Source organism: Nakaseomyces bracarensis (assembly GCF_045282275.1).
Source record: "Nakaseomyces bracarensis strain CBM3 chromosome Unknown Scaff1_0, whole genome shotgun sequence".
Lineage (NCBI taxonomy): Eukaryota > Fungi > Ascomycota > Saccharomycetes > Saccharomycetales > Saccharomycetaceae > Nakaseomyces > Nakaseomyces bracarensis.
Window position 1 is genome coordinate 83671 of NW_027263960.1, and position 26672 is coordinate 110342.

Genomic DNA, 26672 nt, shown 5'->3' on the forward strand with positions numbered 1-26672 from the left:
TTGTCGTGCAACGGGATGTACCTTAAAAAGACTGACTTATATAAGAAGCGAGAAAAAAAAGGGGGGGGAGAGAGAGAGAAGTGAAACAATAACGATAGTGGTTGCCACGTAGACAGTGACACTTATTACGTGATGCTTATTATATAGTTGTGATTGGGATGTGATATCATATTATACGTGAACAATGCTTATAATGGTTTTGGTGTGTATAGTTTGGGGCTATAGCTTTACGTAATGGCGTTTAGCCAGTTCTATGTATTTATCTGTGGAGAGAGATTTGGGTCTTTCGATGGGTGCTCCTAGGGCGCGGTCTGTGATGAGCTGTGCCATGACGCCGAAGCAGCGCGAGATCCCGAAGAGCACTGTGTAGAACGAGGGCTGGTCGAGTCCGTAGTATGTCAGGAGGATGCCTGAGTGGGCGTCTACGTTGGGCCAGGGGTTTCTCGTCTTGCCGTGTTCTGTGAGGACTTCTGGGGCGACCTCGTAGATGGTGGAGACGAGCTTGAACATGTCGTACTCGGGGAAGCGTTCCTGGGCGAACTGGCGCTGGACGGTGTAGCGCGGGTCTGTCTTGCGGAGCACGGCGTGGCCGTAGCCCGGGACGACCTTGCCGGAGTTCAGGGTTTTCCAGAGGTAGGCGCGGATGACGTCCTTGTCGGCCATGTGCTCGGCGCCTACCTCGTCGCGGAGTTTGAGGAGCCACTCGAGGACCTCCTGGTTGGCGCGGCCGTGCAGGGGCCCCGCGAGGCCGTTCATGCCGGCGGCGAACGCGAGGTACGGGGAGGAGAGCGCGGAGCCGACGAGGTGGGTGGTGTGCGCGCTGACGTTGCCGCCCTCGTGGTCTGCGTGGATGGTGAGGTAGAGTCTGATGAGGTCGTGGAAGTCGTCGCGCTGCTGGGTGATGCCGAGCGCGCGGCAGAGGTTCTCGCTGTAGTCCGCGTTGGGGTCCATCGGCGGGATCCGCGAGCCGTCCTTGAAGACGTTGCGGTATATCTTGCCCGCGATAGCGGGCAGCTTCCCGAGCAGGTCCATGGCGTCCTCGTACGTGTACTTCCAGTACTCGGACTTGGGCATCCCAGCCAGGTACGCGCGCGCGAACTTCGACTCGCTCTCCAGCGCAGTGATGGCCATGCTGAACTGCGCCATCGGATGCAGGTCGCGGGGCACGTTGTTCAGCAGCTGCTCAACGTGCGGAGGTAGTTCGGCACGTGATGCTAGGTCACGTGAGAGCATGCTCACCTGGTCCTCTGTGGGCACTTTGCCCGTGAGCAAGAGCCAGAAGAGCGCCTCCGGCTGCGGCTCCTGCGCGCCACGGGTCCTGGGCAGCTGTTGCCTGATCTCAGGGATGCTCAGCCCACGGAACTTGATCCCTTCCTCGGGGTCCAGCACGGACCCCTCCCACACCATCCCGGTGATGCCGCGCATGCCCCCAAGCGCTTGCTCTACAGTGATCTGCCCAATGACAGTGTGGCCATACTCCTTCTTGAAACCCTTGAGTCGCTCAGCTTGGCCCGGCAACTCATTAGCATAGATGTCCTTGAGACATAGTGATGACATTTTTCTTTTTTTTTTGTTTGCAGTATATATTGTTTTTACTTATTTTTATATACTATTGTGAACTTTGAAAGCTCAATAGTCTTACAAAAGTTGCTCGGTTGTGGTCTCTATTTATACCTGTTCCTTGCTAATTAAAAACGTCATCGAATACTTCTTATAGCGTTACCGCTTTCACGAAATTACGTTCTAAGGGTCATTCCTTACAACTTACGATCCTTCCTGCGGAAGGTTCTAAGCACGTCAACCAAAAAATACCCAAATTGAGTCGTGACCATTTCAGTCATGACCCAACAGATAATGACAATGGGCAACCTTTGGAAATTGAAGAGACTACCTATCAGCTTTTTTGTTTACAAGTTAGACTTGGACTTGGACTTGTAATTGATTCCCATTCTTTTAAAACTCGGAGTTCCTTTTAACAGGGACTGGACTAACGGAATCCAAAAGTCAAAAGAAAGCGAATGGAGGGGGAAGTGGCTTTTCTGTAAACTGTAAGTAAATAAAAGGGGGGAAGAAGGGAAGGTAGGCTGGGGGGTTGTGTGAATGTGATTTATATGTAAATAGATATATAGTGTTACAAACTTCTCTTGGAGGGCTGAAGCACGGAGTCTTCTTCTAGGGCCCTTTTCTTCTCTATAATTATGGGGTAATGGTTCTCTTTATTGACATTGAGTTGTTGTAGCGGGATCTTCTCTAATGTGTGTAGGTTTTTGTCTTGGTCGAGGATCTTATGTAATATTACTCCAACGTTGTCTTCAACTCTGTTGACACCACCTATGGAACTTGTGGTGGTCTCTGTAGAGTTGTTCATGAACTCCAGCAGGGATTTGTTCTTCTGTCTGATGGAGGCCATTTGGGCTCGGATTACCTCATTTTCTCTAATTACCTCATCGATGGGTTTCTGGCGCTTGGTGTGGTCTTGTATCGAACTGATAGAGTTGCCGATGTTGTCCTTGGAGGAGGAGATCACCTGCTGGATGTCAGCCAGGTTACTTCCTAGATTTTGATGGAATAAGTTGTTTAGGGAGTCGCATTCATTAATCAGGGCTGATGAATTCTCCCATTTGACCTGTTGGGTGCCGAACATTTCCAATTCATTCTTAATGACGCCATCGGTGGCATCCATAACACTGTTCAACATTTGCCTCTTGTTGTCCGCTAAATAGTTCTCCATCATGTCTTTGAAATTTCTTAGTAGCACAACCGAGGCTTCCTCAAATTGACCATACGTCTCTTGCACGCTCCTCGAAAGTATCTCCTCATGGTTGTTCTTGAAGAAGTTATTTTTCAAGTAATGCTTTAAGTTGTTGTATTCCTCACTTACATCGGATAGTGTCTCCGCAAGCTTGTTATGATTTTCTTCCGCGAGCCTATTAATATTGTCAAGACGTTCCGATACGCCGTCGAACAACTTCGGAGTTTCATCTAAAATCATCTTAACGCACTCGTCGTACGATTTACTAGCCTCTGAACCAGCATTCCTAACTACATTAATGATCTCTTCTTCCATCACCCTTAGGTCATTACCAACATCACTATTTTTCAAATGGCTGTTAGACTGCAAGTAATTGATATGTTTGGTCAGAACGTTCCGAACTTTAGCAATTTCAGTGCCAATAAAAGTGGAGATACTTTGCTGAAGCTCTCTTTCCTTAGCTTGAAATAATACTATGGTGTTTTTCATATCTTCATTAGCATCTTGCAAATTTATCAAAAGATTTGACATAGTACTTTCCTTAGTATTATGCTCTTCCAGAACACTATTTAGCTGCTCAGCATTTCTTTTTAATTCTATTATTTCTGAACGCTGACTAGCATTTTCTTCCTTTAGAGCCAATCTCTCAGATTGTAGACTTTCGTTTTGAGCCGTAAGGTTCTCAATGGCCCTTCTACTCTCTTCAATTTCTGTCTTATAGCATTCAATATCGTAATGTAAGTCTTTATAATGTTCATGACTCATATAAACACCCTCTTTGGATTTAGTAGACAGTAAATCTGATTTTACCTTCGCTAACTCACTAGTAATAGTTCGTACCAAAATATCCTTCATTATGAATGCTCCTAATTGTGGTTTGTTTTTGATATTCTTAGCTTTTGAAGCATATTCTAGAGTGCTACAGGTCTCCTCCGAGGTTGCTTTAGCAGGTGAAATAGTAGCAATTAAGGCAGTCTTTGTATTACCACCCAACGAATCTTGCAATAATCTCGTCAGTTTAGATTCCCGGAAAGGAATATGTTCACTTTTATCTGCCAGTGAGTTAATTACTCTACCAAGTGTCAAGAGACTTTGATTAATGGAGCCTGCTTCCTTAGCTCTTTGATTCATAGCACCAGATCGACTTATGTTCTCTGAGCCAGCCAGATCTACTAAGTTCATCTTTGATACTCTGAACAATTCCCCTTCGCGTTCCTTGTAAAGTGTTATGGTGAAGATGGAATGAGATCTACTTGAAAAGTCATTCATCTTCGTGGAAGCCACTTGCCTCTGCTTTAGACCCTTCTGTAAAAGCGCAAGTCCCTCCATTGCTGTAGTTATATGGAACTCCTCCAAATTCTGAATATAAATACTTGCCGATTGATCTATTTGCACCGGTTGACCTGAACTGCTACTATTATTAGTATTATTGCTGTTACTACTATTGGTACCACTATGAATATTAGTATTATGCTGTGATTGAGATTTACCATTCTCCATAGAGTTTGGTTTAGTTCTACTAAACCTATTCTGACTTGATATAGTTGCTTTAGTACTGCCTGAATTATTCTGTCTATTAAGTTTTCTTCGCAGCAGTTGTGCTCTTGCATTATCTGGAGGTGCTCTCGGCGAGTTATTTCTTGAGTTTGATCTGCTACTGGACCTACTAGCGGATGGGTTACTCACGCTGGAATCAAATATACGGAGTTTTTTATTTTCATTAACTGTTGAGTGAACATTACTATCTAGCAAATCCTTCAACTCTTCATTGTACAGCTCCACGAATGAACACTTAACAAGATAATCGTCCTTATTATTTTCCAAGGTATCGAAAAGTTTGAAAAGCACTCTGGGTATTATACCTGCTGCATCCCCGAGCTCACCATTATACAGTTTTTCATCACCAGTCATCGTATATGTTTTACCCGTAGAGGTCATACCATAGACCAAAATAGTGCAGTTATAACCCTTTACAAAATCCTGGAACAAGGGCTCTGCAATCTCCTCAAATACTAACCTCTGCGATGCGCTGGGCCCAAAAACTTTATCTACAGTATAGGTCTTGGAGTTCATCTTGGCCGCTATCCCAACATCGTCAGTAGTATTTATCGACACTTCATTCTTACCCATTGCATCCGGCACATCTACCACTACTGAACTTTTAGCCTTTATTTCACGCTCATTACGTCCCCGGCACCGTACTGCCACCAGTATATTCAACTCTTCCGAAGACTTCTCCGCCGAAACCTCACTTGTACGTCGATCATCCATTACCGACGCCATAGCCTTTATCCTTATAGTAAACTTCGTAGAGTCTTTATTGACCTTTTTATTAACAGTTTCCACTTCTAAGTGTATTCTTTCCAGCTTCCTTGGACGCGTATAAACCAAAAACACCTGGGTGGCGGAAACAACAAGTATAACGGTATTCACTAACTAAAACCTCAGTGTTCAATTGGTATATCAGGGATATCAGATCTCTAAATTAAACTCTCATTGATCAATTGCATTTGTGCCATTCCTTTGTTTACAATTAAAAAAATAGAGTTTTCCCGTTTTCGCGATTTACTCCCAGCACAGAAAATAGAGGCGATGAGATCACTATACACGACAAGAATAAATTGTAGTTTATAAAACTCATCTCCATTGCATATTGGGTATTATTAGTTCATCAGATAAGGTATTATTAATATTTATTATGATTTTATTTCAAGTATATAATCGTATAAGAAATGTAGAATGAAGGCAAAACAAAAAAAAAACAATCTTTTAGCCGTGAGAGAATAAGATAAAACAAAGATATAAAGTTGGCATCAAAAAAATAATGATATAATATAATAAAGGTTTTTTTTTAAAGAAATCATAATAATAAAGAATTAAGAAAGAATAAAATGCTGGAGACACAAGCTCAAGATTTCATTTTGGGATAAAAAGTTAAAAAAAACAACAACTTAAAGATGGAATACATGAGTCATTTCCTCTTTTGGCAATTTATTTTTTTTTTAAAAGATGTTCATCTTATCCAACAAGTTTCTTACTTGCTCGAAAATGTTGTCAGAAGAGCCAAGATGGCCGTTGACGATGTTCTCTAGGTAATCCAGCCCTAGTTCACCGCGGAAGCCCTTAATGTCATCTTCGGCAACAGTAGCATTCCAGAAAGAGCTCAAGTCGTGACCACCACCGTTGTAGATTAATAGATTTGGAGAATCACCATCTGGTAGATCACTTAGAACGCCCTTTGTACTGTAGGCAATCAACTTCTTCTTCAATTGTGCTGGGGTTACTGGGTGTTTCGAGGCGTCGTAGAACTCAGAGTCGGAATCTGGTTGTAAAGATAGGAAATACGTCAGTAGACCAGCGACATGTGGAGAAGCCATAGAGGTACCGGACAAAGTAGCAGTCTCTTGGTTGCTGTCACCAGTGTAAGTAGACAAGATGTTTAGACCTGGAGCAAAGATATCAACACACTTACCCCAGTTGGAGAAGTAAGCTCTATCATCACTTAGAGTGGAAGCACCAACAGTGATAGCCTTCTCAGATGAGGCAGGAGATGTGTTACAAGCGTCCTGGTTTTCATTACCAGCGGCGACAGCAAAGTGAATACCGGCTGTAACAGCAGCATCCACAGCCAAATCTAGTGCAGGTGACTTACCACCACCTAGAGACATGTTAGCAGTAGAACCCTTGAATTTCTTGTTTTCTTTACTTTCCTTCAAGTGGGCTTGAGCTGCGTATTCGACACCCTTGATAACATCAGACATAGTACCAGAACCGTCAGACTTCAACACCTTAACAGCCACGACATTAGCCTTCTTGGCAATACCGTAGTGCTTGGAAGCGATGGTACCAGCACAGTGGGTACCGTGACCGTTACCGTCAGCATCGATATCATTTAGTGGGATAGTCTTACCCCACTTGGCTCTGCCGTCAAATTCGACATGGTTGACGTTGACACCAGTATCAATGACGTAAGAGGTAACACCTTTACCACCTTCGTCGTCATATAGGTACTTGTTGAAGTTACCTAGGTTCAAACGATCTCTGTGGGAGATACGGGCCAGACCCCATGGAGCGTTGTTCTGAGTGTCGACGGAGTTAGCATAAACTACGGAGTCACGCTCAACAAAGTCAACCAATTCGTGCTTGGCAAGCAATTCAACGACTTGTTCTGGGAAGTAACCAATCATACCTTGGAACAAGTTGTTAATGTTGAAGAGGTCCTTGATACCGCCTCTTGGCAAACCTTCAGCCTCAGTAAGAGCGAAGAAATCGTGGTCCTTAGGCATCTCTCTGATAGTGTTTGCATGAGCCACGTTGACTTCGCTCAAGAAGTTCGTAATAGCTTCTGGGGAAGCACCTTCCTTGAACACAATGATATATTTGTGTGGAACAATAGATCCCATTGCACCAGCTGGAACGAACATGTTCTCCTTACCCTTATGGTCCTTATGGTGCTTACCATCGTGAGGTGGGTGAGGATGAGGACCATGATGAGGTGGGTGAGGAGGATGAGGACCGTCGTGAGGAGGATGAGGTGGATGTGGGCCATCGTGAGGTGGGTGAGGTGGATGTGGCTTATGAGGCTTCTTCTTATCGTCATCGTGATGCTTTTTCCCTTCATGATGCTTCTTACCTTCATGGTGCTTCTTTTCATCATGGTGCTTTTCATCATGATGGTTCTTGTGTGCTTCTGGGCCATGGTTCTTATGACAAGGTCTCTTCTCATCCATAGGAATGACACCCGCAGTAACAACAGATGCCGCCATACCGGCGGCAATAACAGTTTGCAATTTCATATTTTTTTAAGTTTACTATTTCAATCCTTTAATCTCCTAATTCTTTGGAGCTTCAGGACGTTGAGGATAGGACTCAAGTCCAAAAGAGAAGTTTCTTAGTCATTCCACTAAATAAAAATATAGCCCTTTTTATATATATAATAACCCCTCCTTCCCAAAGAGCCTTTTAGTAGAGAAAGTGAGCGTGCGCGCGCCCCCTCTTTTCTCCCATCATTGTTACCCGGCTTACCACAAGCCCTCATTCATAGCCGAGTCTAAGAAACACCCGTACAACAAAATTTCTGCACCCTTGTCCATTATTCTTTTTTACTTACTGCAGCTGTTTCTGTGTTTATCTATCGAAATGCCACAGTTAGATATTACCCGGAGTTTTAAGCCACGATTGGTATTACCGCAGGGTAACAGAGCATAGAAAACCCTAATCTTCCTGTTTTTTTTTTATCTTAGGGCTACTTTAATCTTATCTCGGCAGTCACAAGCGAACTACAAAAGGAAGGGGGTAGTTCGTGATCAGTGATAGCTGATCAGTGATAGCTGATAGCTAATAGCTGATAACGTATATAGTCACATGTATTCTCCGATAATTCGGAACATGTTTCGTAAAAAGTAATGGCATTACATGTGGTTATATCGTATCCTGGTATTTGATGTACGTACACAAGTACATCACGTGATCATTTCAACGATTTTACATATACACATATATAATTCATACCTACACATATATGTATGTCATTACAATTAATAATTGAATATATATATTACGTTAGCTCATTATATCCTTTTTTTTTTTGACGTATACTCTATTTATATTTGTCAATTCGTGGAGCTTGTGGTCACCTCTATAGTGCGGTCCACACACTCTCGGAATAATCGTGTAAAGGGGATGCATATGAACTGGTCCCTCTGTATCGCGTCCGCAGGTATATCGAGACCCTTCTGTATCCTCTGTAACTCAGGTATACAATGGTGTTGTGTCAGTTCCTTTAATGGGCAGTCGCGGTCCCGTAAGGTCTCGGGAAGTGCGTCCAAAACAGGTGTAGGAGGCGCCATGATCTGAATATCTTTGTTTTATATTCTGTATAAATTGTATTTCTTATATTCTCCAACCAATGTCTTGCAATTGATTTCCTCCCCCTCAGTATTGCGTCTTCCTTTGTAAATGTCCTTTAAAAAAAATCAAAAATCAAGCATTTGGATATTTATAGATATTTTACATTTCCTATAAACTACATATGATAGGAACGTAACCCAGTCTAAAAGCATAAATGACGTTAGAGCAATTGTATGAGAAGAACTGTGCCACCAGGGATCAAGTGTACCAGTACGGTACTGCCGGGTTCAGGACCGATGCTGCTATTCTGGACTCTGTAATGTTTACCACTGGTATTATAGCCACTCTAAGGTCCATATCCTGCGGGTGTAAGTCAATTGGTGTTATGATTACTGCTTCTCACAACCCTCCAAAGGACAACGGTGTCAAGATTGTGGAGACTGACGGATCCATGCTGCAACAGTCCTGGGAACCACTAGCCACTAAATTGGCCAACAGTGTGAGTAGTTTCGAAGTATTCACTCAGGCATTGGATGAAATCATGCAGGACTTGAAGATTTCGAAGGATGGTGACTACTCTGCCAAGATTGTTGTCGGTCATGATTCTAGAGAGTCATCTCCACGACTACTCTCTAACTTACTGGACGGTGTCAAGGCTTTATTCCCAAATACAAAGATAACTAACCATGGTCTGTTGACCACCCCACAATTGCATTTCCTAACAGCAAATGATACATATTTTGAAGATTACTACTACAAGTATTTCCTAACTGCTTGGAACGAGCTATTTGGGCTGTATAACATTGACAGCTTCACTGCATTCAAGACATTGTCTATCGATTGCGCTAATGGTATAGGTGGCCCTCAGTTCCTGAAGATGCTATGTTACTCACATGAAGAATTCTCCCACTTACAGAAAATAAGACTAGGCCAAGTTGATATCATTAATAACAGCTGGTTAGATCCATCTAAATTGAACTACGGCTGTGGTGCCGACTTTGTGAAGACAAATCAAAAGCTACCAGAAAGCATTAATGCGAATCCCGAGACTCTGTACTGTTCCTTTGATGGTGATGCTGATAGAGTGGTCTTCTATTACGTTGACGGCGGAAACAAATTTCACTTATTAGATGGTGACAAAATATCTACATTATTTGCATATTTCTTGAACAATTTGCTGAAGGAATCTAAACTAACGGACAAATTAAAGCTGGGTGTTGTCCAAACCGCTTATGCTAACGGCTCCTCCACGAACTACCTAAACAACACTTTAAAAATTCCTGTCTCCATTGCCAAGACTGGAGTCAAACATCTACACCACGAAGCTGTCACCAACTATGACATTGGTGTATATTTTGAAGCTAATGGTCACGGTACAGTGCTATTCTCTAACCATTTCTACGATGTAATTGACTCCGAATTGGCAAAGAACAAACAAGACAAGAGTATCCAAACATTGAAACTCTTCTCTCAACTAATCAACCAAACTATCGGTGATGCTATCACCGATATGATTGGAATTATTGCCATACTCTCCATCCAGGAATGGTCTCCTGCCACTTGGGACAAAGAATACACCGATTTACCAAACAAATTGACCAAGGCCATAGTTCCAGATAGATCAGTATTTGTAACCACCGACCAGGAACGTCGTCTCGTCTCCCCAGAGGGACTCCAGGATAAAATCGATGCCCTAGTTGCAAAGTGTCCAAGAGGTAGGTCATTTATCAGAGCCAGTGGTACCGAAGATGCTGTGAGAATCTACGCTGAAGCAGAAACGCCAGAGGCGACCGAAGAACTGTCCAAGAATGTCACTGCTGCTCTAGCGGAAACAGTATCCAGTAAGAACTGAGTAATACTGTACTATATATATGTATAGTCAACTAATATATCGTTATTTCATTAATATTTCAATTAGCAGCAGTATGTACACCCGTGCACCACATAATATATGACACGAAAGCTGGATTTTTACGTGTTCACCTCAAATTTCATCCTGCTTACATTAAAGATGGTCGATGAGTATCTACAATGTTAATACATAAGTATTGACTTGTATCAACGACACAAAGACGATTAAGGAGTCTAAGTAAGAAGCTATGGACTTGAGTAATTTGAGTAGTTTGGGCCCGGAGGCCCTACAGAAGATGGCTGAAGTTGCAGCAGCTGCAGAGCAGCAGAATCAGCAACCAATGAGCATTGACGAGGAGTATGAGTTATGGAAAAGCAATGTTCCTGCGATGTATGATTTTGTCAGTGAAACAAGGATGACTTGGCCTTCTCTAACGCTAGAATGGCTACCTCAGCATAACTTAGTCTCATCCAGAAATAGACAGCAGATGATAATAGGTACACATACATCGGGAGAGGAACAGAACTACTTAAAGGTTGGAGCAGTAGATCTACCTGATGAGATTGTTCAAGCTACAAAGGAAAACTCTAGTGAAGCTGACGACGGCGAATTCCCAATTGCAAATGTTAAAATTATCAAGAAATTCCCACATGAGGAGGAAATAACTAGAGCAAGATACATGCCAGCAGACGACAACATCATTGCTACCATCAATGGCAGTGGTAAAATGTTTATTTACGATAGGTCTAAAGATAGTGAAGAAGGTCTTCTATCTACTTTAAGTTATCATACTGAGAACGGTTATGGTTTATCCTTTAATCCTCTGGAAGAAAATAAACTCCTAAGTGGTTCAGATGATTCCAATGTTGCTATATGGGATATCTCTAGGTTTGAGAAAGATATCAAACCCCTTTTCACTATTGAAGCAGCGCATAATGATATAGTGAACGACGTAAAATGGCATATGTTTGACAGTAACATTTTCGGTACCGTGGCAGAAGATTCAACTATGAAGCTGTTCGACCAAAGATCTCAAAAAGAGACCATCTCAGTAACTAGTAAACAGGCGTACAACACTTTGGCATTTAGTCCATTTGCTCGTAATTTGTTTGCTGCAGCAGGAACTGAAAATTTAGTGTACCTCTACGACATGAGAAATACTGCCCAACCATTATATGCAATGACCGGACATGAAGATGCAGTTACAAGTCTTGAGTTTGACCCAAGTAATGATGGAATTATAGTAAGTGCTGGTGCAGATAGACGGGTAATTGTCTGGGACATTGAAGAAATTGGTGCTGAACAGCAACAGGATGAATTGGAAGATGGAGCACCAGAAATTCTAATGATCCATGCTGGTCATAGAAGTGCGATAAATGATATCTCAATCAATCCAAACATACCTTGGCTGACTGCAAGTACAGAGGAGGAAAACATTGTCCAGGTCTGGAAATGTTCAAGTAACATTCCAAGAATTGGCGGTGCACCAAACGTAGATCTAAGTATACTCTCATAACTCCTTACTAAATGCATATATTATTACGTAGTTGATATATAATTGTAATAGTACTCTCACATAATCATATTACTTCGAAGTTAAGAGATTTAGAGTAAACTTACTCGATAGCCTTATTAGCTTGCTTTTTAGCAGCCAACCAGTTAACAAAATCAAGAAATATAGTGTGAGGAAACTTTGATTCCTTCAGCCATTCCTTGATAGTAGAGGAATAGGTATCGACCAGATTTTCAAACATACCTTGTTTATAGTCGGCATTTTCAATCAGCACCTTGCTAAAGAATAATGATGTACTAGAACACAAATTGTAGTATATGTTTGAATATTGGCCAGATTTTGCGAAAAGGAAATCTTGATGAATTCTTTGGAAATCTTCCAAAATAGTGACAGTATCTAAGCTCAATTTATTGATACGAATCTTAAAAACTTTACCTTTTAGTAGCTTCGATAATTTGTCAGCTAATGCCCGGTCTAATGTTTGTCTAATACACTTAATTATCGGTATTGGAAATGTTAACAGATATCCGACCTTTTCACTAACAATATCTCCATCGTTTGAGTCTTGCAATACTAATTTTTCAACGTATTTAATATAAATGCCCAAAAGATCGACAACTCTGTGCTTGAAAGCAATAACGTTTTCTCTGGATTCTTTAACTTCATTTTTTCTCTTATTACCAGTTGGAATTTGTGATAATGCATCTTTTCTACGCTTAAAAATTTCAGATAACTGGTCATCTAATTCCATCATTTGCTCGTCATCCATTGATTCGTCATCCATTGATTCGTCATCCATTGATTCATCTTCAGAAGGTTCTTCTAACCTATCAACATCAACTTCACCATTATCCTTTATAATGTCTTCCGGTAGATCCAAAGCTTTAGCCAATGCACTGGTCGTTTCTTTGTCAATCTTAGCAACGGCTACATTATCTTCGCCACTTTCATTGGATTCATCAGAACTATCGTCATCTTCATCTTCATCTTCATCTTCATCATCTTCGTCCTCTTTACTTTCAGCTAACTCGTCTTCCTCGTCATCAACTTCGTATTCATCTACACCTTCAAATAGATGCGCGAACCCTTCTTTGTTCTCTCTAGCCAGTAAAATATCTAGTAATAAATTTAATTCTTCTTGCGTAACGTATGGTACCATCTGTTCCCAAACTGCAATACTTGCCTTTTTGAGTAGAGCTTTCTTTTGAGCAAGTAAAGAGAGTAAAATTTCTGTGACCGACGAGAGTTGCTTTTCGGATTCCTGATTTACCTTATCATAAATATCCTGTAATTCACCCAATGTTCCGACAGATTCACTGTCACCGGTATATAATTGTAAGAGACAAGTAGCAAAAAGAGACCCAAGTCCGGCCAAATACGATTTTTCTTTCGAGGAACCAATTTCCTTTAGAATCTCCAAGGACTTCTTCTCAACATTAGCTAACTCTTCATCTAATTCAGAAACAAGTTTCTTTCCGGATTTTAAGCCTTCTTGTATTTTCAATACAACAATATATTGAGGGGATACTTCAGTTCCTAATTGGGAGTTATTGTTCAATTCAGAGAGAATCGAGAACAGCCTTTCTTTAGAAAGTTCGTGTAAAACTTCATTATCGTTTGCGAAGAATGAATATTCAACGAGTTTATCCAGCAATTGATCCTTCACAAGAACTACGTCGATAGTCTGTTTGTGGTTACGAACTAAATGTAGCATGTTATCCAATACAAACTGGATAGATGCCTTATCATCCGTGTTACTGTCAATTGAAGAGCTCAATAAGTTGAACATGTTAACAAGAACGTCATCTGTCATGGTTTTGATAGCGGTAAGTCTATCCAAAAGCTTTGTCTTAGATAACCTATCAAAATTAGTCGACCCGTTTTTACCGAATGCTAAAGCATTGAAAGTTGGGACAATCCTCATAGAGTTTTGTTCGCATGAATGTATGATGACTTCGACAACTTGTAGAGCAATTTTATTCAGATGTCTCTTCTTGTCGCTGCACTGGTTAATTAGGGATCTGACGAAATTTTGGCTTAATGAGTCAGTCACCATATCAGAAGTTTCCAAGAGAGGAAAAGTGGTCTCAAAGATCAAGAAGCCCAAGTACTTTCTCTCACTAGAGGCTTTATCGTTGAAATAGGTCTCATCTACTACCATTTGCCAGAACTCATGGAACTGCACATAATTAATGACGCCATTATCCTTCTTCCTCTTTTTGGAGACGTGCTTACTGTTCTTATTCTTTTCTTCTTCTTCTTCAATGGTCTTTGTTTGCACTAAGAGCTTGAGTAAAATGTTCCAGACGAAGTGAAGCCTGGGGCTCCAAGTAGTACCCTTCGATTTCCCTTTGTTGTCCTGGTCCTCTGTGTCTTCGATGTGTTCGTTATCTAGCAGGACCCTCGAGAGCAAAGGCATGTTCCCCTTCGCCAGCGGATCGTTCAGCTTCCAGCCTGGGTTCTTCAACTGTATCTTACTTGCATCTGCAGTTTTCAACTTATGAGATTGGTGAATGACCAGCAGGTACAATGCTAGACCCTCATTGGTCAATGTCAATTTATGATTGTCGAGAACCTGGAACAGGTTGGAGATATCCTCGTTGGTGAAGTGAGCGATGAGCCGCTCAACGGTCTGGTACAGAGTGAACAATGCTGGTTCTCTAATCCAGTTCTTTGTCGAGCTGAGAGAGATCAGTTCCTCAACGAAAGTGGAAAAGAAATGGGTGATCTTGTCATTGTGGAGGAAAGCCTTTGTGAAGAGCGGATCACTGAGCAAGGCCTGCAGACCGAACAGTTTCCCGAACAGTATACCTCTTTCCTCTTTACCCTTTTTCTTCTTCGAGTCATTTTCAAGGTTAGAGTTCAACAGTTCGAGGTAGTTATGCATGTCATCGAGTCCCATTGGTGCATTGTCCATAGACATAGCGAGGTTTACAGCTTCGCTGAGACAAAGGGAGAACCCGAGTCTCGCACTGTTCCTACTAGAACCGAGACCTCTAACGAGTCTGTTTATGGTGTACTGCCATTCAGAAGCACCGTCCTCCGGCAGCTCTGAGAGCTCATTAATAACAGCGAGAGCAGCTTGCAGCCGTTCCTCGGGCAAGTCAGAGGCCAGCTTATAGAAATGGTCCCTATTAATCATGTTATAGTATTGCTTGTTACCTACAATGGAGGGAGGATACGACATACAATGGAGGAATGCAATATACAATTATAACACAATGGGGGGAATATCAGCCGTTTCTATAGTCGATGACATGAGCAAAAAATTTTCCAAGCCGGGTAACAAAGAGAGGTAAGAGTAATTTAGAGTAAAGTAAGCCTAATACGGTTTTTAGATAAGGATTTTTATTAGTAATACTTAGTAAGTTTTAATTAGATCGTTGATGGCGTGCCATGACAACGCGAGGTACAGGCCGTGGCGGGGGTCCTTCTCGAGGCAGCGGGTCCACGGCGCGGCCTGGAGGGCTGCCGCCGTGGCGGCGTGGTCGAGGCCCAGCATGGCGGCGAGCTTCTCGAACTTCTCGCTGTCTGCGGCGGGGTCTATGAGGAGCACGCCGTTGACGCCCGGGTAGAGGATCGGCAGCAGGTCGGTCTCGCTGTCGCCGACGTACCACACGGTGTTGTCTGCGCCAGCGTCACTGCCAGAAGTCTCCTTATCCAAGATCTCATGCAGCTTGGCGATCTTGTCGGACCCGCAGAGCACCTCGTTCTCGAACTCGCCGGTGTACGTGCCGTCCTCCGAGAGGAGCCGGTTGCAGTAGATGTTCTGCGGCGGGACGTCCACGAAGGCGTGGATGAACTCCCGCGACCAGTTCACAGAGAGCACGTAGCACCGCTCGCGGGGCACAGCCCCTCCTATCACCGCGAACACCCCGTCCCGCACCTCGACCCCTTGTTCTTCTCCTTCCCCCTCCTCCGCGTCCTTCTCCGCATCGGCGCTCCCGCTTTTGCTTGGGCTTTTGCTTTTGAGGTTCTCTACGTAGCCGCGGACATCCCGGTGGCTCACTCCGCGGAACACCCCTTGTTTCGCCATCTCGACGGTGCTGGCCAGCTCGATCGCGCGGCTGTTGCGCTGGTACTCGATCTCCTCCCTGAACAGCACAGGGAAGTTCTCCCGCGTGATGCCAGCGGGAGCGGGAGCGACAGCGGCACTGCCTGTCGCACAGGCAGTGCCACAGGCAGTGGCACTGGTAGCGGTAACACGTGCCAGAAGCGGCAGGCGGCGGAGGTCCTGGTTCTCAGCGTGGGCCTGGCGCCAGTTGGCGTAGTAGGCATCGGCGAAGTGCTCCCACGGCGGGAGGCCCCGCTTGACGGCGTACGGGATCCGGGCGAGGACGGAGATGGTGTCCCTCCTGGTGATCGTCTCGTCGAAGTCAGATACGATTACGTGCCTCATATTTTGTTTTTTTACAAATTACTCTATATAATGTTGCGACTCCTTCTATATCGACTATCAGTAAATGTATTAATAGCCGACTCAAACCGGTGCAAGTTGATCTATTTCTTTGATTACTCTTTTGGAAGAGCTAATTTATAAAAAAGGAATTTATTAATTTAAAAAAAACCCTTTTTGATTAAAAGAAAATGCTTTGGTCTCTCTTTTAAAGGGAAGGGGGATAGTAAGAAAAGAAAACTTCGGGCCCTTTTTATAAGGCGAATTTTCGTCCAGCGAAAAAAAAATTTTTTTTTCTTTCATGACGTAGTGCTATTGTATTGTATTGTACAATGCCCTACACTGCTCTGCTCTACAGTACACTACTACATTCTACTCTACAATGCCCTACAGCCACTATACAGCATTCTACTCATACTACACTACATACTACAGTACATACTACAGTACATACTACAGTACATACTACACTACACTACATACTACACCAGGTCTAGACCTAGACCTAGACCTATGATGTAATTCGCCTAAATGTAATGCCAAATTCACTAGCAATATAGCAATATAGCAATATAGCAATATAGCAATATAGCCATATAGCAATAATATAACTGTTAATAGATCAATATACAATACATCACACTGAGTCTTTCCTTTTTCCTTCTAAGGACCAGAAAAAAAAAAAATTTAAATTAATTAATTAATCTACCTAGAAAAAAAAATTTTTTTTTTTACATTGAGATATAAATAATCCTGAATTCACAAAGTCTAACAAGGGGAGAAGTAAGCCGGAATCAAATAATGCAAAGGATCAAAGCTTTATTTTCAAAGAAGAAGATGGAAGATGGAGTAGAAGTTAGGAGATTACGTGATGAGGAGTGGACCCCGCATGTTGGTGGTGATCTGATGGGGTCGCTGGCGAAGGAGCTGACGGCGGTGGCGGACACGCCGGTGCCGCCCTCTATGGATGATTTGAACATGGACCTGGGCTCTACGCCCAAGGAGCTCGGTACTATGGGGCTGGACATGAACATGGACATGAGTGCGCGGACTGCGACGCAGCTCTCTGATCTTGAGTATAAGCCAGACACGGCGTCTGAGCTGAATATATCGTCAGACTCGTTCGAGGGCCAAGAAGAAGTGGATGGCTGTAATAACCAGGAGTATGACGTCGAGGAGGATTACGAGGAGGACGAGGACGAATACGTGGAGCTGGAGAAGGAGTACACTAATAAGCCGCTTCGGTTTGCTGAGCAGGTCGAGTTGAAAGGGTATACGCTGATCGAGAAGATCGGGGAAGGCGCTTTCTCAAAGGTCTTTGCGGGTATACCTGACCGCAGCAGCGAGAATGCGTTCTTAGCTAGAAACTTCAAGCAGGTGGCGGTCAAAGTGATCAACAAGCACGACCTCGACATCTCAACCAAAGAACAGGAGGCCAAGAACAAGAGACACAACAAGGACAAAGACAGTAGGATGTCCTCTAGAGAGCAGGTATTGAAAGAGGTCAGGATACACAAGTCTGCCTCCTCCGGCAGCCCCTACATCGTCGGGTTCGTTGACTTTCAGGAGACAAAGAGGTACTACTACATTATACAAGAGCTGCTAGACGGTGGTGAGATCTTCAACGAGATCGTGAGACTCACATATTTCAGCGAGGACCTGACCAGACATGTGATAAAGCAGGTCGCCCTTGCTGTGCGCCATCTGCACACGATGGGTATAGTTCATAGAGACATCAAACCGGAGAACCTGTTGTTCAAGAGCATCGAGTACATTCCTTCCAAGTCCAGGAAGTTCCGCAAGAGCGACGACCCAGCTACAAAGGCAGATGAAGGTGTGTTCATACCCACCATCGGTGGCGGGGGTATCGGTATAGTGAAGCTCGCAGATTTCGGTCTTTCGAAGCAGATATACCAGACCAACACAAAGACCCCCTGCGGTACCATCGGGTACACTGCACCCGAGGTGGTGAAGGACGAGCGGTACTCGATGAAGGTCGACATGTGGGGGCTTGGCTGTGTCCTGTACACCATGCTATGCGGGTTCCCACCGTTCTACGACGAGAAGATCGACGTGCTCACGGAGAAGATCAGCCGCGGTGAGTATACGTTCTTAGAGCCTTGGTGGGACGAGATCAGCGACGGCGCCAAACACGCCGTGCGCAAGCTGCTAGAGGTCGACCCCGAGAAACGGTACGACATCGACGAGTTCCTCAGCGACCCCTGGCTCAACACCTTCGACACGTTCGCCAACAGACGCAAGAAGAAGCTACAAGAAGAGAGAGAACTCGAGGAGAAGAAGAAGATAATGAAACGCAGACGCCGCAAGAACGCTTTCGAACGCGACCCTTCCTTGCTATACTCCCCAGCAGCAGTGGCCATGCGCGACGCCTTCGACATCAGTAACGCTGTCCAGAGAGACGAAGTCGATAAGAGAACACCAGGAGGCGCTAAACACGACCTCGGCACTCTACCTGAGGACGACCTCTACGAGAACCTAGACGAAAAGATGTTCAAACTACAACTAAACACCTCAACTATCCTAAAGAGACGTAAAGAAGAACCACAACAGTCACCACTAAAACAACAGGTCTAAAAAAAAAAGAAAATAAAAGTATATATAAATAAGTTTAATATCAAATTAAAAAATACCAATATCAAAAAGCAAGAAAAAAAAGCAATACATAATAGAACATAATAAACTTATTAAGTATAATGATAAACCAGAGTTGTCACGTAATACGTAAAAAAGAAAGAAACTAAAAAAAGAAAGAAGTATCACTGTTAACGAAAGCTCATCGCAAGAAAAAAAATTTTTTTTTCAGGGCCGTTTCTTTTTTTTTTTGGGTTCGTTGTGCGGCATGTTCTAAGCGAATTTGTTTTTTTGTGATGAAAAAAATTTTTTTTGAATTTTTTTTTTCAGTTTGGGCGAATTTGAAAAAAAAACAACGGTGCGTTGTGCGGGTGGTCTGTGGGAAGTTGATGCAAAAACCAACATGGTCAATGAAAAATTTTTTTTCAAAGCTCATTGCTTTAATTATTTTTTTTCATTCAAATCCCAATTAGTATTTAAAGGTGATGGGAACATCTTTGAAATGTTTGAAATATTTTTTTTATTATTTTATTATTTAATTATCTCTTCTTGTTTTTTATTGTTTTTGGTTTTTGGAGATTTCAAGAACTACAACTAAAATAAGACCATTAAAATGACTGACTCTGATCAATCTCTTAAGGTTCTAGAAGAGCTGTTCAAGAATCTATCTGTTGCCACTCCAGACAACAGAGTTGAAGCTGCTCAAGAGGTTGCTTCATTCTTGAATGGTAACATTATTGAGCATGACATTCCTGAGAAGTTCTTCGAGGAGTTGACTAAGGCTGTCTCTGACAAGAAGACTGCTGCCAACTTCTTGGAAGCTGTTGCTCACATTTCCAACGAGTCCAACTTGTCTCCATCTGTTGAGCCATTCGTTGTCCAGTTGGTTCCAGCTATCTGTGCCAAGGCTGGTGAGAAGGACAAGGACATCCAAACTGTTGCTTCCAAGACCTTGATTGCCATTGTCAAGGCCATCTCTCCAGTTGCTATCAAGGCTTTGTTGCCTCACTTGACCCACTCTTTGGAGACCACCAGCAAGTGGCAAGAGAAGGTTGCCGTTTTGGCTGCCATCTCTGCTCTTGTTGACGCTGCCAAGGAGCAAGTCGCTTTGAGAATGCCTGAGTTGATCCCAGTCTTGTCCGAGACTATGTGGGATACCAAGAAGGAAGTCAAGGATGCTGCTACTGCTACCATGACCAAGGCCACCGAAACCGTTGACAACAAGGATATTGAACGTTTCATTCCTCAGTTGATCTCCTGTATCGCTGACCCAAAGCAAGTCCCAGAAACCGTCCACTTGTTGGGTGCCACCACTTTCGTCGCCGAAGTTACTCCAGCTACTTTGTCCATCATGGTCCCATTGTTGTCCAGAGGTTTGGCTGAAAGAGAAACTTCCATCAAGCGTAAGGCTGCTGTCATTATCGACAACATGTGTAAGTTGGTCGAAGACCCACAAGTCGTTGCTCCTTTCTTGGGTAAGCTATTGCCAGGTTTGAAGAACAACTTTGCTACCATCGCTGACCCAGAAGCCAGAGAAGTCACTTTGAGAGGTTTGAAGACCTTGAGAAGAGTCGGTAACGTCGGTGACAACGATGAATTGCCAGAAGTCTCTCACGCTGGTGACGTCGAAACCACCTTGGGTGTTATCAACGAATTGTTGAAGGACCAAAAGGTCGCTCCAAGATTCAAGATTGTCGTCGAATACATTGCTGCTATGGCCGGTAACTTGATCGACGAAAGAGTCATTGACCAACAAGCTTGGTTCACTCACATCACCCCATACATGACCGTTTTCTTGCATGAAAGAACCGCCAAGGACATCTTGGATGACTTCAGAAAGAGAGCTGTCGACAACATCCCAGTCGGTCCAAACTTCGACGACGAAGAAGACGAAGGTGAGGATCTATGTAACTGTGAATTCTCCTTGGCTTACGGTGCTAAGATCTTGTTGAACAAGACTCAATTGAGATTGAAGAGAGGTAGAAGATACGGTCTATGTGGTCCAAACGGTGCTGGTAAGTCCACTTTGATGAGAGCTATCGCTAACGGTCAAGTCGACGGTTTCCCAACCCAAGAAGAATGTATGACTGTCTACGTCGAACACGACATTGACGGTACTCACGCTGAAACCTCTGTCGTTGACTACGTCGTCTCCTCCGAGGTCGGTACCAAGGAAGAAATCACCAACAAGTTGCTAGAGTTCGGTTTCACCAACGAAATGATCAACATGCCAATCTCCTCCCTATCTGGTGGTTGGAAGATGAAGTTGGCTTTGGCCAGAGCCGTCTTGAAGAACGCTGATATCTTGTTGTTGGATGAACCAACTAACCATTTGGATACCGTTAACGTCGCTTGGTTGGTTAACTACTTGAACACTTGTGGTATTACCTCCGTCATTGTTTCTCACGACTCCGGTTTCTTGGACAATGTCTGTCAATACATTATCCACTACGAAGGTTTGAAGTTGAGAAAGTACAAGGGTAACTTGTCCGAGTTCGTCAAGAAGTGCCCAACTGCTCAATCTTACTACGAATTGGGTGCCTCTGACTTGGAATTCAGATTCCCAGAACCAGGTTACCTAGAAGGTGTTAAGACCAAGCAAAAGGCTATCGTCAAGGTCTCTAACATGACCTTCCAATACCCAGGTACCACTAAGCCACAAATCGAAGACGTTTCTTTCCAATGTTCCTTGTCTTCCAGAATTGCTGTCATTGGTCCAAACGGTGCTGGTAAGTCTACTTTGATTAACGTCTTGACCGGTGAATTGCTACCAACTGAAGGTGAAGTCTACACTCACGAGAACTGTAGAATTGCCTACATTAAGCAACACGCTTTTGCCCATATCGAAGCCCACTTGGACAAGACTCCATCTGAATATATCCAATGGAGATTCCAAACTGGTGAAGATAGAGAAACCATGGACAGAGCTAACAGACAAATCAACGAAAACGATGCTGAAGCTATGAACAAGATCTTCAAGATCGAAGGTACCCCAAGAAGAATCCAAGGTATCCACGCCAGAAGAAAGTTCAAGAACACCTACGAGTACGAATGTTCTTTCTTGTTGGGTGAAAACATCGGTATGAAGTCTGAGAGATGGGTTCCAATGATGTCTGTTGACAACGCTTGGTTGCCAAGAGGTGAATTGGTCGAATCTCACTCCAAGATGGTTGCTGAAGTTGATATGAAGGAAGCTTTGGCTTCCGGTCAATTCCGTCCATTGACCAGAAAGGAAATCGAAGAGCACTGTGCTATGTTGGGTCTAGAAGCCGAATTGGTTTCTCACTCCAGAATCAGAGGTTTGTCTGGTGGTCAAAAGGTCAAGTTGGTCTTGGCTGCTTGTTCATGGCAAAGACCTCACTTGATCGTCTTGGATGAACCTACCAACTATTTGGACAGAGACTCTTTGGGTGCTTTGTCCAAGGCTTTGAAGGCTTTCGAGGGTGGTGTTATCATCATTACTCACTCTGCTGAGTTCACCAAGAACTTGACTGAAGAAGTCTGGGCCGTCAAGGATGGTAAGATGACTCCATCTGGTCACAACTGGGTCACCGGTCAAGGTGCTGGTCCAAGAATCGAAAAGAAGGACGACGAAGAGGACAAGTTCGACGCTATGGGTAACAAGATTGCCGGTGGTAAGAAGAAGAAGAAGTTGTCTTCCGCTGAATTGAGAAAGAAGAAGAAGGAGAGAATGAAGAAGAAGAAGGAATTGGGTGACGCTTACGTCTCTTCCGATGACGAAGGCTTCTAAGCTTAAATGATAGATTTTAAAAGAAGATAAAAAGTTTTCATTTTTATTTTTATTTTTTATTCATTTTTACATTTTTCTCACCTTTTTTTTTTTTTCAGGCCCAATAAAAACTCAATCGGTTCATGATGTTTAATTATTATTTCTTAATTTATTATATTTTTATCTCATAAAGAGATATTACTTCTTTATTATACATTTTTCCAAATTTATTTTATTATATTTAGGTATCTATATGTTTCATCTGTTGTACTATTGTTAATAAAATATAGATAAATTTTTTTAAAAAGAAAGAAACTCTCTACAATATCAATGTCTGATCTGTAATATATTGGTTACTCATTAATGAATATATAACGACCGATATACTAATGTGAATCCAGAACTTATATAGTTGCCATAGTTCTCACACCCTTACGGCTTCCTTTGAAAAAAATCTATAAAATGACGTATTTCTCGGGGTTGCCTTCTACAGGCTTCTCGAGGGACTGAAAAATTAATTAATTAATAATTAAAGGGCAACTTGCAAGATATTGTTGATCCGACAAATAGCTCAATTAAAGTATATTCTTCAAAGAAAGTATTTACTATAAGTACTCATCACGAACCATTGCATTTCCCATTCTCAAAAAAAGGTTAGTTTTTTAATTTACTTCTTTTATTTCGAATAAGCTCTAATTTTTCAAATATATTGAATACATATAACAAAAAACTTATCAAAAGACGCTATTTGAAAGCTTTTGTGTACAAGAAAACATGTCGAGGCTATTTAGGTTGTATGAACATCAGTTGAAGGTGCGTCCAAAGTTGACGAATGCTATAATGACCGGTTCTCTTTTCGGTATTGGTGATGTCTCAGCTCAGCTGTTCTTCCCGAACAGCCCTCAGCTGCCTCCATCCGTACAGGATATTGAGGCTAAACCTTCTTATGATATACCTAGGACCGTGCGGGCTGTGGTCTACGGTTCAATGATCTTCTCCTTCATCGGAGACAAGTGGTACAGAGTTCTAAACAGTAAAGTACGGATCAAAGGCAGAAAACCAAACGATTGGGCTAATATGGTACTGAAAGTAGGGGTAGACCAGTTAGGGTTTGCTCCCTTAGGTCTCCCATTCTATTTCGGCTGCATGTCTCTCCTTGAAGGTAAGGGACTCGGTGCTGCCAAGGAGAAAATACAGCTACAATGGTGGGACACCTTGCTCACCAATTGGTGTGTGTGGCCTATGTTCCAACTTATCAATTTCTCACTAGTGCCTGTCCAGCACAGGCTATTGGCTGCAAATGTAGTGGCTATTTTCTGGAACACCTTCTTAAGCTACACAAACTCACAAATGGACTCTCAGCACAAACTAGCTGTGCAATACCCACCTACCGTTCAGTAAATATATACTCCGTTATTATTACAAGGACGAGCTATAATTGAACCAAGAACAAATGCATTTGTATAACATATATTACACGGGGTGTGTGAGAGTTTCTGTTATGGTTCACTATGGAATTACTTTTATATCTGGTTTATGATACAACTACAGGGAGACAAAGGCTATGAGCCATGTTGTTATAGCTTCCTATTATATATTTATATACTTTATTCTTTCATAGATTGGCTGGCTAATCGCAATATCACAATAAATTCTTATATTACTCTAATTTATAATCTCTTGCTACGGGAGTTTCTGTGTCCGGGCCTATATTTTCGCATTCCAGGCTCTATGGAATGACAAACAGGCAAGGAACCCAATGCCAATTACTAAAAGGTGTCAACTGGGGGATGTCAAATATTGGTTATGAGGGGCACATTGAGTTCGTTACAATAACTAGTCTATATAAACATACTACATATAAAATTAAGCTCTGTTGCTAATCTAGTAGACGTTAAGGATAGCCAAAATTTAGGAGGATGAGTCTTCCAACGTTAATAAGGAACCTTACCAGGCCGCAGAATGTTGTCCAGGGAGGTAAGAGGGCACGGTTTTATGACAAAAGGTGGGTTAAGATAGTAGGAGTAGGGACAGTAGGTGCGGGCATCTTGTATGCAACGAATGAGGACTTCCATAAGAGTGTTAGACATAGTTACTACACTTTGAAGAGATTCGGTGTGGTGACACAGGCCCTTGGTAGGTGTGTATACCATTACAAGAGGGTACTATATCTTAACGACAGCATCGAGAATGAACATGTCAGAGATGAGAATTTAAGTAAGTGTCACTTGACAGCTGCGAAGATAACTCTGAGAGCACTGGAGAAGAACGGAGGTGTGTTCATCAAGTTAGGACAACATATCGGGGCTATGACTTATATATTGCCCCCGGAATGGACTCAAACGATGGTTCCTTTGCAGGATCACTGTCCTGAGTCCTCTTTAGAAGAAATCGATGAAATGTTTACTGCGGAGATGGGTGGAGAGGACTTGGCATCCTATTTTGAATGGATAGAAAACGATCCTATAGGAGTTGCTTCATTAGCACAAGTTCACAGGGCAAAGCTTCGTAATGGTACCAAAGAGGTAGTAGCCGTGAAATTCCAACACCCACAACTATATGAGCATGTATCTGTAGATGTGAAGCTGACTCAGTTTGTTTTTGATGTGCTGGACAAAATTTTCCCTCAATATTCCTTATTGTGGTTAGCAGATGAGCTACATAGCTCGATTTACGATGAGATAAACTTTAATAAGGAAGCCCAGAATGCTTTGTTGACCACCGACTTCTTTTATGGCAATAAAAAGTTGAAGCAGACTACAAGCATCAGGATTCCCAGGGTAATTGATCATAGACACAGAGTGTTAATTATGGAATATGTTGGTGGAGCAAGACTAGATGATCCTGATTTTCTTGATAAGCACCACATTAAGAGAAATGAAGTATCTGAATCTCTGGCACATATATTCAATAGTATGATTTTTACAGATGGCGCTGGTATTCATTGTGATCCACACATGGGAAACATAGCGATTAAAGCTCAAGAGCCAACCAAAGAGAATGGCTACAAGAATTACGAAATAGTTCTCTATGACCATGGTCTGTATAGATACCCAGAACTGGAAACAAGAAGGAATTATGCCAAGCTATGGCTTAGTGTTCTAGATCGGGACCAAACAAGTATGAGGAAATGGAGTTATGAGCTGGCCGGCATCACGGACGAGGAGTTCCCGCTCTTTGCAGCAGCAATAACGGGCAGGTCCGTCGAGAAAGCCCTTAACTATGACATCAACAGTGTCCGAGACAGCGAAGAAATACAGGTAATGAGACAACGCATGTTCAATGCTGAGCCACACCCACAAGGACAAACCAACGATGTTGAGTCTTTTGAGGGAAACATAGCCTTCAAGCGCTTGATGCAGATCCTCGCACACATACCGAGAATCGTGTTGTTACTGCTGAAGACTAACGACCTTACCAGGTTCCTGGATGAGTCCCTCCAAAACCCGTTGGGCCCAGCAAGAGGCTTTCTAATCCTGACTACATACTGCTGCAAGCTGGTCCTCAACGAAGATCTAGAAACCGCAATGAATCTTTGGGCCTCAAAATCTTACTTCGCGGCCATCTCAAAATACGTCACCGCTTGGTACAAATACATCTCTACAGCTTATATACGAGTTAACGTCTACGACTCTTTACTCCGCGCCCGCGATCTCATCAAATAGTACTTGTAATTATTTTCTTAACCGTTATCTGTTAGTGTTGTTATACTTTTTGTTTATTAATGTGGTTCTGAATGGTTTAGTATAAGGATTTGGTTGGTCCCCCAATAGAAACCCCGTAGTGCGCTTTTTCTTTCATTCTTTCTTTTTTTATTCGAGGAAATTGATATTCTTCTATGCTTTTGCCCCTCGTTTAGATCTCGATCGTTTAATTAAGAAGGACCCTGAACCATCCTGCTAAGAAACCCATGTAGGGGCGAATAAATTGTACGATGCCGTAAGGGAACTTCGTATACTCCCCTTCGGCAATCTCTGAGATACGATA

At 42.8% G+C, this 26672-nt stretch overlaps 12 protein-coding genes across 12 annotated transcripts; 6 read left to right on the top strand and 6 right to left on the bottom strand.

Moving 5' to 3' along the window:
• Nucleotides 1-219: 219 nt before the first annotated feature.
• On the bottom strand, nucleotides 220-1557 carry CIT2 (citrate (Si)-synthase CIT2; the record flags this gene model as incomplete). Its single annotated transcript, XM_071050193.1, has 1 exon — nucleotides 220-1557. One exon carries the CDS (start codon nucleotides 1555-1557, stop codon nucleotides 220-222), a length of 1338 nt encoding a protein of 445 aa, XP_070908785.1.
• A 574-nt stretch (nucleotides 1558-2131) lies between these two features.
• CIN8 (kinesin motor protein CIN8) lies at nucleotides 2132-5035 on the bottom strand (the record flags this gene model as incomplete). Its single annotated transcript, XM_071050194.1, has 1 exon — nucleotides 2132-5035. One exon carries the CDS (start codon nucleotides 5033-5035, stop codon nucleotides 2132-2134), a length of 2904 nt encoding a protein of 967 aa, XP_070908786.1.
• A 719-nt stretch (nucleotides 5036-5754) lies between these two features.
• Nucleotides 5755-7548, bottom strand: PRB1 (proteinase B; the record flags this gene model as incomplete). The annotated part of the gene is made up of 1 exon (XM_071050195.1): nucleotides 5755-7548. One exon carries the CDS (start codon nucleotides 7546-7548, stop codon nucleotides 5755-5757), a length of 1794 nt encoding a protein of 597 aa, XP_070908787.1.
• Nucleotides 7549-8364: 816 nt separating this feature from the next.
• Nucleotides 8365-8601, bottom strand: SOM1 (Som1p; the record flags this gene model as incomplete). The annotated part of the gene is made up of 1 exon (XM_071050196.1): nucleotides 8365-8601. The coding sequence occupies one exon, from the start codon at nucleotides 8599-8601 to the stop codon at nucleotides 8365-8367; it is 237 nt and encodes a 78-aa protein (XP_070908788.1).
• A 215-nt stretch (nucleotides 8602-8816) lies between these two features.
• PCM1 (phosphoacetylglucosamine mutase PCM1) lies at nucleotides 8817-10454 on the top strand (the record flags this gene model as incomplete). Its single annotated transcript, XM_071050197.1, has 1 exon — nucleotides 8817-10454. One exon carries the CDS (start codon nucleotides 8817-8819, stop codon nucleotides 10452-10454), a length of 1638 nt encoding a protein of 545 aa, XP_070908789.1.
• Nucleotides 10455-10701: 247 nt separating this feature from the next.
• Nucleotides 10702-11970, top strand: HAT2 (Hat2p; the record flags this gene model as incomplete). Its single annotated transcript, XM_071050198.1, has 1 exon — nucleotides 10702-11970. The coding sequence occupies one exon, from the start codon at nucleotides 10702-10704 to the stop codon at nucleotides 11968-11970; it is 1269 nt and encodes a 422-aa protein (XP_070908790.1).
• A 100-nt stretch (nucleotides 11971-12070) lies between these two features.
• POL5 (DNA-directed DNA polymerase) lies at nucleotides 12071-15154 on the bottom strand (the record flags this gene model as incomplete). Its single annotated transcript, XM_071050199.1, has 1 exon — nucleotides 12071-15154. The coding sequence occupies one exon, from the start codon at nucleotides 15152-15154 to the stop codon at nucleotides 12071-12073; it is 3084 nt and encodes a 1027-aa protein (XP_070908791.1).
• Nucleotides 15155-15328: 174 nt separating this feature from the next.
• On the bottom strand, nucleotides 15329-16366 carry CTO1 (Cto1p; the record flags this gene model as incomplete). The annotated part of the gene is made up of 1 exon (XM_071050200.1): nucleotides 15329-16366. One exon carries the CDS (start codon nucleotides 16364-16366, stop codon nucleotides 15329-15331), a length of 1038 nt encoding a protein of 345 aa, XP_070908792.1.
• A 798-nt stretch (nucleotides 16367-17164) lies between these two features.
• On the top strand, nucleotides 17165-18958 carry RCK2 (serine/threonine protein kinase RCK2; the record flags this gene model as incomplete). Its single annotated transcript, XM_071050201.1, has 1 exon — nucleotides 17165-18958. One exon carries the CDS (start codon nucleotides 17165-17167, stop codon nucleotides 18956-18958), a length of 1794 nt encoding a protein of 597 aa, XP_070908793.1.
• Nucleotides 18959-19568: 610 nt separating this feature from the next.
• Nucleotides 19569-22706, top strand: YEF3 (translation elongation factor EF-3; the record flags this gene model as incomplete). The annotated part of the gene is made up of 1 exon (XM_071050202.1): nucleotides 19569-22706. The coding sequence occupies one exon, from the start codon at nucleotides 19569-19571 to the stop codon at nucleotides 22704-22706; it is 3138 nt and encodes a 1045-aa protein (XP_070908794.1).
• A 753-nt stretch (nucleotides 22707-23459) lies between these two features.
• SYM1 (ethanol metabolism protein) lies at nucleotides 23460-24086 on the top strand (the record flags this gene model as incomplete). Its single annotated transcript, XM_071050203.1, has 1 exon — nucleotides 23460-24086. The coding sequence occupies one exon, from the start codon at nucleotides 23460-23462 to the stop codon at nucleotides 24084-24086; it is 627 nt and encodes a 208-aa protein (XP_070908795.1).
• A 518-nt stretch (nucleotides 24087-24604) lies between these two features.
• On the top strand, nucleotides 24605-26350 carry CQD2 (Cqd2p; the record flags this gene model as incomplete). The annotated part of the gene is made up of 1 exon (XM_071050204.1): nucleotides 24605-26350. The coding sequence occupies one exon, from the start codon at nucleotides 24605-24607 to the stop codon at nucleotides 26348-26350; it is 1746 nt and encodes a 581-aa protein (XP_070908796.1).
• Nucleotides 26351-26672: the final 322 nt, after the last annotated feature.